The sequence below is a fragment of the Nicotiana sylvestris genome, chromosome 1 (assembly GCF_000393655.2).
Source record: "Nicotiana sylvestris chromosome 1, ASM39365v2, whole genome shotgun sequence".
Classification (NCBI taxonomy): Eukaryota; Viridiplantae; Streptophyta; class Magnoliopsida; order Solanales; family Solanaceae; genus Nicotiana; species Nicotiana sylvestris.
In genome coordinates, this window is record NC_091057.1 from 130,427,248 (window position 1) to 130,441,288 (window position 14,041).

Genomic DNA, 14,041 nt, shown 5'->3' on the forward strand with positions numbered 1-14,041 from the left:
ACACTCCTTGTCACCCTCCTCTCCACCACCCTCTCCCAAATATATTTAGACTGTTGGTGTAAGGGAGATTCTTTATCTAACATGACAAAATATCTTGGCCTTAGACTTTCTAAAGCTTTGGTAGAGGACAAATCACTTATTTTGTTACATTTTTCGGTACCCACTTGGTATTGTTTTAAATAAAATTATGTTATTTTATCAAAAACATAATTAGTATGTAAAACAAAACTACCTCTTATTGTATTATATGCCCTTTTGCAGGTCAAGAAACATATTAAACAAGGGCAAGGCTATGAAGGTGGAATATTTACAATTGACGCGTCGCTGCATGTATCCAATATTCTGGTTGTAGATCCAGTCACATGGTATGGATGTATTTATTTTTCTCTTACGATTTGTCTTTTGCTCTTAGAACATGGTGGTAGCTCATGTATTCTTCCACATGAAACCAACAAAGGACAGGATTAGATACCTAGAGGATGGCTCCAAAGTAATAGTCTCAAGAGGTATAGGAATTTTATTGTTTTTATGAATTTTAGAAGTTTTTCTTTATTTGTTTTGAATTTAGTCGCATTTTTCTTGCATCTTAGGAATATCGTAAATCATGAAAATTACAACAAAAAATACTTTATTAATTTCACATGTATTTTTAGTTAATTAATTTAGTCAATTATTACATAAATTATTAAGGTTTGTGTACACACTATCCTCCTCAGACTCCACTAGTAGATTTTATTGGGTCGTTGTTGTTGTTATTGTTGTTGTATAAATTATTAAATTGGTTAATTTTATAATTTTCAGCTTTACATGTTAGGTTAATTAATTGATGGCTAATTGTGTGAAGCCTAATAAAGAAGGAAAAGAGTAGCTCTTTAGAGCTTGAATTCGAACTTCGGCCAGTTTTCTGAGCCCAGCTCTTACCCATCAGCCCAATCATTCCATAAGCGCAACCCATTCCCCTTCAAACGCCTAAACGGCGTCGTTTCTTCTTATTCCATCCCACGTAAACGACCTAATCTCCTCCCCCTTTCAGAAAGACCAGCAGCAAACAAAGAAGATCAGACCCCCCCCCCCTTCCAAAACCCTAGCCGCCTCACACCCTTCTCTCTCCTTCTCCATTCTTCTCACTTCACCAGAGATGAACGAGAATCAGACCCTTCCCAACAAAAATCCCTAATTCCCTTCCTCTATCATCGACTCCAAAAGACCCCTCCTCAAAAATAGCCGCCGCCGGACCTCTCTCTGCAAAAACCTTCATCGGCCGTCCCTCCATCCTCTCAAGAGAGAACCAAACAGATCCCTCCCCGTTCTTCAACCTCGCAGCTAAAAAAAGACTTTCAGCTCTGAAAAAAAAGAAGAAAGAAAGAAAGATTTCAGTTTGTTGGCTCGTGGTTTTCTGGGATTTCAAGAGTGTTTAAACTCTCCAAAATTGCTGGTTGATTGTTGAATTTGTGGCTGCTTTGGCTAGGTCTTGCCAGTCTCCATTTCTGCTCTGTATTTGTCTTTCCAGTCTAGGTATGTTCATACCACTCTGTAATAATGATTGGTCTTTATTGAATGATGAATTTTGATCTTTCTTTGAGACTCATGGCATGCTGTTGAATAAATACTCACGTGATATGAGTAAAACCCTGTCTGTTTATGATGCAATTTGAAGGATTATTTCATGAATTTTCTGCTGAAACTTTATTCTTGTGTGTTTGTGAGTTCAAAGCTAGGATTTGCTTTAAAAATTTGAAATCCAGTGTTGTTGGAGTTCAATTCTGGACTTGAATATCTGTTTAATACATACTTGCTGTTCTAGAGAAACAAAAAATTGAATTTGCATGTGGATTTCAACTGAGTTCTCGAATTGTAGAGCATCTGTCAATTCCACGTTTTTGGGTTTGGTCTGCAGACTGAAAGTGGTTCCCTCTGTCCAATTTATGTGTTCGTTTCAATGCATTGGATTGTTTACATTGTGGCATCCAGAAGTAAATTGCTATCAAATTTGGGATATGTTACCACCCCATTCTGGCCTCATATACATTTCAATGGTCTTCAGCCTACTGCTTATGTATTTTACTCTGTTGAGTTTGCATCTTTTATGATCAGATGATGTGTTTGAACTCGGAGGAAAATGTTTTTCTAATAAATATAAGATATTCTATCCAAGCCAGCGTCGTGCATACGCTTTCTGTTAATCCGTCCTTTTGAAATCTAGCCTCTTCCCATTGTTTATAGAAGCTATTACCACTATAGTGTCTGCATAGACATGTTAGCGGTTTCATAATCTACATTCTGAAGGTGATTTTCTAATTAGCTGCATCAGTAGTTATTTGACCTCCAATCTAATAGTTATTTGACCTCCAAATAAAGTATAGAGGCAAGTTAAACTGACATGGTTGTGGTACGTTTCCATATTAAAATAAACATGTTGTAGATCGTGGTCGCAATTCACAATGTGTGCAAAAACAAACGAGTGCGCGACATCGCGACTTGTTCAAACAATTTCCATAATCACGGACCTTTTACAATTAATCTCAAAGTAGCTTAAGAATAATAGATGAACATCATAGCTTGTTTTAGGCGCGGTTGATAATAATTATCGTGACTATGGGTACGGTTCCCGTAGCATGGTCACGATACATAAATCCCATTCGGGTGTGCATTTCATGTGACACGATCATAACTTCAAAGGGGTGCACTTGTTGAACTATATCTTCCAGAGTCAATATTACCAGCAGAGGAAGTATTATAACCAATGCTACGGTTTGACTCAGGAGATCGCATCCCTCCAGGCATATTTGGTCTTGGAGCTGAGCTTGAGGTAGCTGAATCAACAGTAAAGGATTGAGGGCTGCCACTTAAACCACCTGATTGATGGGTGGAAGACTGAAGTGGGGCAGCTGGCGGTGGCACTGAAGGACTAATACCATTTGGGAGATAATGCTTTGGTACTCCAATGGTATCACATGTCTCAAGTGTAATATCTAATTCAATGATAATGGTGATCCTGTTTGAAGAATTAGACAAGAAAAATCAATAAACAAACACTGTAGGCTACAAGTATGATTCTCAAAGACACTTACAAAAAATGAAGTGTGTGTATATATAGTTTCTTATTGGAAAGTGTAGCTGGAAATTACTGGCATGGTGGGGTTGCAGGTCAGCTGTTTGCTAATTATTTTTGAAAAAGACAATATCAGAAAGTTCATCATACAAAAGTGTCATCCACTCACCTTACAGGAAAAATTAACAATTAAGGTCTAACTATACACATATAAGTTGTGCTGCAAATCACAGCACTGTCACTAGAGGAAAAGCCGATCTACAAACCTAAAAAGTTGCAACACCAACTGCTGGAGCAAAGCATATACACAGATGGTTACCCTATACACATTTAAGGAACCCTGTTATAATAGGAAAAAGGTTACCATATACACAGAAGTTTAAACCCTAGTTGAGCCTATTCTTAATTAGGTTTATAAAACAATTCTAGGTAACTTAGATGTAAGCAAGAACGCCGAAACGGCCCCTAATAACGATCAACAAAAAAGAAAAAGTCCACCACTCCAAAGATTTTTGAGTTTATAAGGTAAAGAAGATAAAAACAAATTCACAGAGACAAATTATTGAACAGAATCACCTCTTTTCTCCCATTGCTTTGAACGTCCTACACAATACAGGAGTTCGTACTAAAATTTGCGCATGCAAATAACAACAGCGAATTAAATAAAAAGTATAAGCTATTGATTTTCTCAAACCTTAATAATCATATATATCTCCTAGCAAACATACGTAGTTCTTGTGGCAAAGCATCTTAATGAAAAAACTCCTTCAAGATATGCAATCCGAAATTTCAAGCATTTATATCATATAAATTGACAAAATTGAAGGAAAAACAGAGAAATTACATTCGATTTTGGATGTTACTCTAAACGAATTGATTCATCTGAATAATAGATCCTTTTTGAATCTGTTGAGACCGAATAAGATCGTTTTTTTGCGTAGCTAACATCCCTTGCTGAAGAAATTCCCTGTCTGATAAAAGAATCCGGTAGCGTTCGTTATTGTTGTTCTGATTCTGAGTGTTCGCTAACCGAATACTCAGAATGTAACACCGGTTTAAAATCCTCCGCATGTGCTTCGCCGTTCGTTATAATCGATATCGCACCTTCTGTCAAGTTTATCGGCGGCATTTTTTCCGGCAAAATTATACTTTTTTTTCTCGAGAAACTAACAGAGAAAGAGAAATAGTGAGTTGAAAGTGAAGGGGAAGAGCTTTTCAAAACCCTAAAAAAAGAAGCGGGATAGAATAGAACTGGGCAGGCGCGAAACTGAAATAAAAGAGGGGAGACGCTCTTTTTTTATGATGTGGGTAACGACAGGATGTCAGGATTGGCCTTTTATTCACTGCTTGAGAGTTCTTAGAGAAGCTTGTAAATTTTGATTGGAGGTTCTACAGAGTAGAGTAATTAGTAATTGCAGAGGTAGCCACAAGTTTCTTAGAAGAAGGAAATGAACCACAAAAGTAACTATAGCGAAATAGGTTGTGGGATTTGCTTGCACTTCGACTAATATCACGAGGTATCCGCTATCTCCCACTAGCACAAGTTAATATATGTTTAATCTACTAGTATACTTTAATTTAGGCTTATACTTAACAATAGTAGACATTTGATTTAGGTTTTATATTTAGCAAATATTAGTATACTACTCCCTCCATCCCAATTTATGAAGCAAGCATTGTTTGCCTATGCACAAATTTTAAGACAGAAATAAAGATTTTTGAAACTTATGATCTAAAATAAATCTTTGATATTTGTGTGGCTATAAATTATCTCATTAAAGGCAAAATAAAAAATTAAAGTTAAATTATTTTTAAATATAAAAATATAATGTTTTTTAAGAATAAATTAAACAGGAAAGTGTGCCATATATGTGGGGAATATATATAGTAACAAATAGTAATACCTTAAGAAAGGATAAAATTGATTTGGGCGAAGTGTTATTTACTATTAATTACGTTACAACTCTTTTATTTATATTTGTTTTTTGTTTAGGTCATCTCACTTCTCTTCTTCAAACACTAGCCCTGGTGCTCAACTCAAATCAGGCGTTAGAGCAGAAAAGCCAAAGATGATGCATTGTGGCCATGGTGTTTGTGTTTTTTTAGTGGTGGATAAGAATAAATGAAGAGGTTGTGTTGTGGGTGAGAGAAATGATGATATTGCGGTATTTCAGTGATAGAGATGATGGATAGAGGATTAAAAATGAGTGTAAAGTTCCAAAATTTTCTACAATTAATTTGTATGTGTTTCGAGCCTAAAAAGTACAATTTGAATAAAGCCCGAGCCGCACAAGGGCATACATGAGTGCAATGAAGTTATGAAAACACTTGGGAATAGTTATTTCATCAATGGATAAGTGTTAGATTAATGAAAGAATGAGAGAAGATTGTAGGAAATAAGAGGTTAAACTAAAAGATCATAGATCAAGCCTGGACGAGCTTAAGAGAGTAATTAACGTGAGGATCTACCAGAGGGAAATAGAGTCGTTAGGATACTTATACATCGCCACAATATAAGTTGGAAGGATTTAGGTTGGATAGTCAAGCACATAACTCATGACTATTGGACTAAAGATGAAGTCGAAGGAGGACTGAGGCAACTGGGCCCTCCATCCATTGCCACGGTTCAGCCATACCACGGTTCAGCCATGTCATTTTCCATAGAAGACGAGGGGGAAGCCTTGGCCCAACCGTGGTTGTTTCTTAATTGTTGCCATCAACTATTACCACAGTTTTGCTATGGCCATCAACTATTGCAATGGCTGAGCCAAGACTATATCTATTCCCCTAGTTGAGGAGAGAGAAAAGGAAGAGGATTTTGGATAGTGGTTTCTAGTCCCCCAGTAAATTTTATATATTAGTGTTGTGAAAGTCAGAATTTTGAAATTCTCTTAACTGATAAAAAAAAAGTCAAAATCTTGAAATAAATAGATGCCTTTTAAGTTGTGGGGCTAGTTGGTATGTGGCACATTTCAGTCTCATCTTTTTGGATATTAACCAGCTTATGTTAATTGCAAATGATGGATGTTGGTGCATGCATCTGTGTATATATCTGTGATATTTTATATTGATGTTAAAGCCCTTTTCTTTTTTCTATTTTTTTAAAGTGGCGTTTTCTCTAGCCGGTGGTCTATCGGAAACAGTCTCTCTGCCTTCCCGGGTAGGGGTAAGGATGCAAACATCTTACCCTCCTCAGACCCCACTTTTGAGAATTTACTAGGTTTGTTGTTGTTGTTTTATATTCATCTGATTAGTGGATTTTATTTTCACATCTGGATGCAAAGCAAGGTGCTTGTACTTTAGTGAAGCTCAAAATGGGTTGGAAAAGTTATCAGAAACTCATTCATCAGTGGAGAATTCTCAGAGGTGATAATGTAAGTTCATTAATCACCGTTTCTTTGGCTGATTGTCTATCTAATACCTTAGGGATTTTTCTAATTATTTCCTTTTTTTTTGTTTTGTTTCCAGGTCATGATTACAAGAGGAAAAGATAAAGGCGAGACTGGTACCATTAAGCGTGTCATACGTTCCCAAAACCGTGTAATCGTTGAGGGCAAAAACTTGGTAAGCATTTTTCTTGGCACATGCTTTATATCCTTTAAACGTGTCTTGTGATAGTTTACCCTGGTTGTAAAACATATCTTGTCATAATTTAGTTGTTTTTCACTTTTTTTTTTCATTGTTTCCAAAATCCTGTTTTTATTTGTTTGCTTGTTTTTATGTATTAGGGAGTCCTATTGTGGAATTGATACTAATGAGTGGGAGAAGATTTAACATCAATTTGAGAATCTTAACTCATAAAGTTCACCTAATTCCATCGTTGAAGTTGCAACTTGCAAACAGATTTAAAGTCTTACAATTGGTTTTGATTCCTCGCTTCTGTGTCTCATCATCTATGAGGGTTATGCTTATATTTGGTTGTATTATTTTCAATGCAAGGGTTATGCAAGAGTTTATTTTTCAACGCTTATGCTTATCTTCGAGTTATTTTATTGCATGTAAATAAAATGTGGAACCATAAACCAAACTCGAGTATTTTCTGCATTCTTTATTTTATTAAGTTCAACAAATTTCATTTCTGCATAACAATGTGTGTGTGTGTATATATATATAATACATAATTTAGATGTGAAAAATGTTGAATGAATTGATCATAAAAATTCCCTTCTAAAGAAGATAAAGAAGATATGAATGGTAGAGAAAACGGAAAGAGATTGTCTCTCAAGTTTTGAAGACATTTCTATTTAATCTTACGCAATCTTCAGAAAAATTGTGAAAGTACAAATCTACGATCATAATTTATGATGCTCTTAATTCTCTTTTTGTCCTTTGTTGGTATAATGATTAAAATATTACTTAGATCACCTATTCATGTTCCATTCCCCATCATGAGTACCTGATTTTAGCTTAGTACTTCAGAAGCCTGAGAACCTGGTTGTTTTGGCTTGAATCGAGAATATTGACATTTTGACGGTCGGGTCATCTAAAAAATATAAGATAGACTGATTACATCTTTGTGAAACTATGTGGGAGGAATCGACATCAAGATGTTAGATTGAACAAGAAACTGAGTTGCTCAAGGTGGTTTCGTTGAGATATAGCTAGCTGTAGGAGTCTGCTTCACTAGTAAGAGCTTCAAGGCAATCTCTCTGTGGATTAGATTATTAGTGAACAACAAGCAAGAACCAGTTGGTGGTGTTTTAGACAAGTAGCTCTTTCACATTCACACTTAGTGATAGCTGTATTAAGGAACAGAGCTCTTAATTGACTAAGATGCGCTTCAAGATACTCTTTTTATGTAAACAACAACAACAGGCCTAGTGAAATCCCACGAGTGGAGTTTGGGTAGGGTAAAGTGTACACAGACCTTACCCTTACCTAATGAAGGTAAAGAGGTTGTTTCCGAAAGACCCTCCGCTCTAAGGAAGTGAAACTGAAGCAATAAATAGACAGTAGCAACAACCTAATGAAAGGTAGAGATGTTTCCGAAAGACCTTCGACTCTAAGGAAGTGAAAATGTAGCAATAAACAGACAATAGCAACAACCAAGTAATTAGACATGGGCGCAAATGGATATACGTGCAACAACAGATATCTACGATGACGACACTATAAAAATACATGCAGTCTTGCTGGAAATAATGACACAATGCGAAATAGCAAGGGGTTAGGCATAGCAAAATACAAGACTAGTACTAATACTACTAGGATGCCTAGACGAAACTCTTAGACTCTTTGTTCACCCACAACCCTAATCCTTAACTTCCACACCCTTGTATTGAGGGTCATGTCCTCGGTAATCTGAAGAAGCGTCGTGTCCTTCCTAATCACCACCCCAATACTTCTTAGGCTTAGGCCTCCCTGTACCGCTCCGCTGGCCCGCCGTGGTCAACCTCTCACACCTCCTAACCGGTGCATCAGGGTATGTCCTCTTCACCTGAACCATCAGGGCCTTTCGGAAACAACCTCTCTACCTTCATTAGACATAGGTGCAAATGGAGATACGTGCAACAACAAATATCTAAGACTACGACACTATAAAAATACATGCAGTCTTGCTGGAAATAACGACACAATGTGAAATAGCAAGGGGTTAGGCATAGCAAAATACAAGATTAGTACTAATACTACTCGGATGCCTAGATGAAACTCTAGACTCTTTGTCCACCCACAACCCTAATCCTTGACCTCCACACCCTCGTATCGAGGGTCATGTCCTCGGTATGCTGAAGAAGTGTCATGTCCTTCCTAATAACCACCCCAATACTTCTTAGGCCTCCCTCTATCCCTCCTCTGGCCCGTTGTGGTCAACCTCTCACACCTCCTAACCGGAGCATCAGGCTCTCTCCTCTTCACCCGAATCATCTCAGCCTTGATTCCCACAATTTATCTTCTATCGGAAGTCATGCCCGGCTTGTCTAAAATAAACTCGTTCCTAATCTTATCTCTCCTGGTATGTCGACATATCCATCTCAACATCCTCATTTCCGCTACTTTCAACTTTTGAACGTGAGATTTCTGGACTTTGGCCAACACTCGGCTCCATTCAACATGGCCGATCTAACTACCACTTTATAAAACTTGCCCTTAAGTCTAGGTGACACATTCTTGTCACTCAAAACACCAGAAGTGAGCAACCATTTCATCCATCCCGCTCCAATACGTTGTGCGACATCCTCGTCGATTTCCTCGCTACCCTAAATCATAGACCCAAAATATTTGAAACTATATCTCTTGTGGATGACTTGTGTATCTAGCTTCATGTCCGCTTCTGCTTCATGGGCCCCAACACTAAACTTACACTCAAGTACTCAGTCTTCGTCCGGCTAAACTTGAAACCTTTAGACTCCAGAGTCTGTCTCCATACCTCTAGTCTAGCATTAACCCCACAATGCGTCTCATCAATCATCACTATGTCATCTGCAAATAACATACACCATGAACCTCTCCTTGAATGTAGGGGTGTTCGTCGGTACGGTTCGGTATATTGGACATTTCGGTTCGGTATTTTTGGTATTCAGTTTCTTAAAATGCAATACCAATACCGTACCTAATTAAATTCGGTATGATTTGGTTTTCTCCTTTCGGGTTCGGTTTATTCGGTATGATAACTTCAGTTTATTCGGTTTGAATACTAACTAGTGCATAGAGTCATAGACTGTAATATTCTAAATTAAAGTACTCAAAAGTACAAAACTAAAAATATTTGTTGACAAAAGTTTTGTCCAAAACTAGCAAATTTCAACCTAGAGAGAGAAAACTGTACATAAAAGAATTAATTTGATCATTAGAAATGTTTTGTTACTTGCTTAGAGCTAATCGATGAACTTAGAGAATAAAGGAAAGTAAAATTTTAGATTTTATATTTATGTTATAATTCATAATATGTGTATTGTGTAATATAATATATATTTCGGTACGATATCAGTATTTTGGTATTTCATTTTAAAATACCAAATATCAATATTTTTTAAAACTTAAACCAATACCATACTGAATACCAAATACTAAAATCTTCGATTTCGGTACCGTAATTTGGTATTTACCAAAGTATGCACAGTCCTACTTGAATGTGTCGCGTCAACACATCCATCGCTAGGGCAAATAAAAATGGGCTAAGAGCTGATCCTTGATGCAACCCTATCTCCGCAGGGAAATAGGCCGAGTCACCTCCCACGGTTCTTACTCGTGTCTTAGGTATCTCGTACATGTCCTTAATCACCCTGATGTACGCTATCGGAACACTGCTAATCTCCGAACATCTCCATAAAACCTCCTTAGGACTTTATCGTAGGCTTTTTCTAAGTCTATAAACACCACATGCAAGTCCTTTCTCTCACTATACTATTCCATCAACTTCCTTACCAGATGAATGGCTTTTGTAGTCGACCGCCCTGGCATGAAACCGAACTGGTTCTCTGAAACAGACACATTCCTTGTCACCCTCCTCTCCACCACCCTCTCCCAAATATATTTAGACTGTTGGTGCAAGAGAGATTCTTTATCTAACATGACAAAATATTTTAGCCTTACACTTTCTAAAGCTTTGGCAGAGGACAAATCACTTACTTTGTTACATCTTTCGGTACCCACTTGGTATTGTTTATAAATAAAATTATGTTATTTTATCAAAAACATAATTAGTATGTAAAACAAAACTACCCCTTACTGTATTATATGCCCTTTTACAGGTCAAGAAACATATTAAACAAGGGCAAGGCCATGAAGGTGGGATATTTTCTGTTGAGGCGCCGCTGCATGTATCCAATGTTCAGGTTGTAGATCCAGTCACAGGGTATGGATGCATTTATTTTCCCCTTACCATTTGTCTTTTGATCTTAGAACATGGTGGTAGCTCATGTCTTCTTCCACAGGAAACCAACAAAGGTCGGGATTAGATTCCTAGAGGATGGCTCCAAAGTAAGAGTTTCAAGAGGTATAGGAGCGTCAGGTTCTATTATTCCTCGGCCCGAGATCTTAAAAATAAGGACCACACCAAGGCCTACAGTTGGTAATTATCAAATTCTTTCGCATTCGCCTGAGTATATGCTTCTAGATGAGTATTCTGTTGCATCTTAGACGTAGTATTATACGCCATGTGTGTTTTCTATTTTTTTTTTTTGAAGTGTTTGGGGGGATTGGGGGGGGGGGGATATTAGCCGTAGAGGTATGATCTGATTTCAACTGGAAGAAGAAATTAAAGCTCCAAACTTTGAAGAGCTAAGAATCAATTGTAGACGCAACTTTATGATCAACTTTAATGTAGGATAGGTTTCATTTAAAGACAAATTGTTGAAATGCATGGCACGTTATGGTTCGGTTTGAAGTAGTGTAACCTAAAATTAGATTGTAAGTCAAATTTAGATGAAGCGTGGATCTGGGGAGATCAACAATATGGTTTATTCTTCTGTTAGTTTCCTGTAGGAGTACTGTTTGGCAATATGGAAGGTTGAAGTCGGGAACTTTGTGGGGATTGGGTTACGCAACTTTGAGAAATATGTGTGCTGAGTGATGATGGATGGTTCATGAGGTGTGCGACTTAAGTATTCTTTTTGCTGGGAGTTGATGGTGCTTGTTTGGCATTGTTGCTTACCACTTCCTTCTTTTGACTTCAATGGAAGTTTTCATAGAGTTGGTTCTACCAAATTAAAGATGTTTGATTACTCTTCCAGGGTCAATGTGTGTGTATTCGGCTGACGTCTGATCCTCTTTCTTCTGGATGTTCTCCTTTACTTTGTGCAGCTGGTCCCAAAGATACTCCAATGGAGGTGGTCATGGAGAGGACGTATGATCCAAAAACAGGAAAAGGCATGCCAGATCTCTGAGAAAATTATCCATATTTACACATCTCAATGTGGTGCAGATGCTGGTTGCCTGCATTACTTTTGTGAAAACTGGCATAATATGGTTATTTGTTTCATTCAAAATCTCATTGTACACTGTTTGGCTTTAGACCAAGAGAATTTGCTACGCTCATTCAAATCTTAAATGAGTCATCTGGGGATTCTTCAATCGAAAAATTGATAGGATGTTCACAAACCCAGTGTTGTTGTTCAATTCTGGACTTAAGGTATCTGTTTAATACATGCTGTTCTAGAGAAACAAAAATTTGAATTTGCATGTGGATTTCAATTGAGTTCTCGAATTGTAGAGCATCTGTCAATTCCACATTTTCGGGTTGTCTGCAGACTGAAAGTGGTTCCTCTGTCCAATTTATGTGCTCGTTTCAATGCATAGGATTGTTTACATTGCGGCATCCAGAAGTAAATTGCTATCAAATTTGGGTTTTGTTACCACACCATTCTGGCCTCATATACATTTCAATGGTCTTCAGCCTACTGCTTATGTATTTTACTCTGTTGAGTTTGCAGCTTTATGATCAGATGATGTGTTTGAACTCGGAGGAAAATGTTTTTCTAATAAATTTAAGATATTCTATCCAAGCTAGCGTTGTGCATACGCTTCTGTTAATCCGTCCTCCTGAAATCTAGCCTCTTCCCATTGTTTATAGAAGCTATTACCACTATAGTGTCTGCATAGACATGTTAGCGGTTTCATAATCTACATTCTGAAGGTGTTTTTCTAATTAGCTGCATCAGTAGTTATTTGACCTCCAAATAAAGCATAGAGGCAAGTTAAATTGACATGGTTGTGATACTTTTCCATATTAAAATAAGCATGTTTTAGATCGTGCGATTCGCAATGTGTGCAAAAACAAATGAATGTGCAACATTGCGACTTGTTCAAACAATTTTCATAAATCACAGACCTTTTACAATTAATTTCAAAGTAGCTTAAGAATAATAGATGAACATTATAGCTTGTTTTAGGCGCGGTTAATAATAATTATCGTTATTATGGGTATGGTATATGTGGCATGGTCATGATACGTAAATCCCATTCGGGTGTGCATTTCATGTGACACGACCATAACTTCAAACAATTATTAAAATAAATACGTTGTGAATCACGGGTGTGTTTCACGTGTCGTGATTTGCGATGTGTACAAAAATAGCAAGTGCACGACATCGCGACTTGTTTAAATAAACTCCATAATTGTTTAAAATAATTAAAAGCGGTATAAAAGCGATAATGCACAAAAGGGTTTGAAACATGTAATTAATCAGATAATTAAGTCAATTATTAATAGTTAAGCGACCATGCTAAAATCACAGAATTCGGGAGTGCCTCTAACCTTCTCCCGGGTTAACATAATTCCTTACCCGGTCTACTAGTTTCGCAGACTTTAAACGGAGTCAAATTTCCTCGATTTAGGATTTAAAATAAATCGATGACTTGGAATACCATAATATTCCGAGTGGTGACTCTGAAAATAAATAAATAATTCCATTTCGAATAATGTTACTTAAATTTTAAAAAAAACCCTATCCCCATTCGGGGAAAAGGAAGTGTGACAGCGCTATTCATCTGATTTTGTTTGAACGATTTGGATTGGCTATGAAAAACCTTGGCGATGGATGTACTGTCGCGACACATACAAGGGGAGGTGCCTTGGTGTATGCTATTTACCGATGATATAATATTGATTGACGAGACGCGAAGCTGAGTTAACGCAAAGTTGGAGGTTTGGAGACTGACCTTGGAGTCTAAAGGTTTCAAGTTGAGCAGAACCAAAACTGAATACTTGGAGTGCGAACTTAGTGACGGAACCCATAAAGCAGATATGGAGGTAAAACTTGATGCTCAAGTTATCCCTAAGAGAGCTAGTTTTAAGTATCTCGGGTCTATTTATCCAAGGTAACGGGGAGATTGCCGAAGATGACGCATATCACATCGGAGTGAGATGGACGAAATGGAGGCTCGCTTCCGATATTTTATGTGATATGAATATGCCGCCAAGACTTAAGGGTAAGTTTTATAGAGTGGTGGTTCGACCGACTATGTTGTTCGACCGTCTGCGCTTGTGGGGGCAAGTGGGTGTAGATGTCACCATGTGTCTTTGAGTTGTGTTGCATATGAAATATCATT

The 14,041-nt window shown here is 37.4% G+C and overlaps 1 protein-coding gene across 7 annotated transcripts; it reads left to right on the forward strand.

Annotated features, from left to right (window-relative positions):
• The first annotated feature begins 1,006 nt into the window (after positions 1 to 1,006).
• LOC104214686 (uncharacterized) lies at positions 1,007 to 12,239 on the forward strand. 7 transcript variants are annotated; one of them, XM_070167829.1, is made up of 8 exons: positions 1,039 to 1,515; positions 5,046 to 5,292; positions 6,160 to 6,218; positions 6,337 to 6,426; positions 6,521 to 6,616; positions 10,744 to 10,847; positions 10,927 to 11,063; positions 11,795 to 12,239. In XM_070167829.1, the coding sequence occupies exons 2-8, from the start codon at positions 5,235 to 5,237 to the stop codon at positions 11,875 to 11,877; spliced, it is 627 nt and encodes a 208-aa protein (XP_070023930.1). In that variant the 5' UTR covers positions 1,039 to 1,515; positions 5,046 to 5,234; the 3' UTR covers positions 11,878 to 12,239. The 7 variants fall into 7 exon arrangements, with proteins under 7 accessions (XP_009762696.1, XP_070023930.1, XP_070023933.1 ...); XM_070167832.1 differs by having other exon boundaries at positions 5,046 to 5,194; positions 6,341 to 6,426; XM_070167833.1 differs by lacking the exon at positions 6,160 to 6,218 and having other exon boundaries at positions 5,046 to 5,261.
• The last annotated feature ends 1,802 nt before the right edge of the window (positions 12,240 to 14,041 follow it).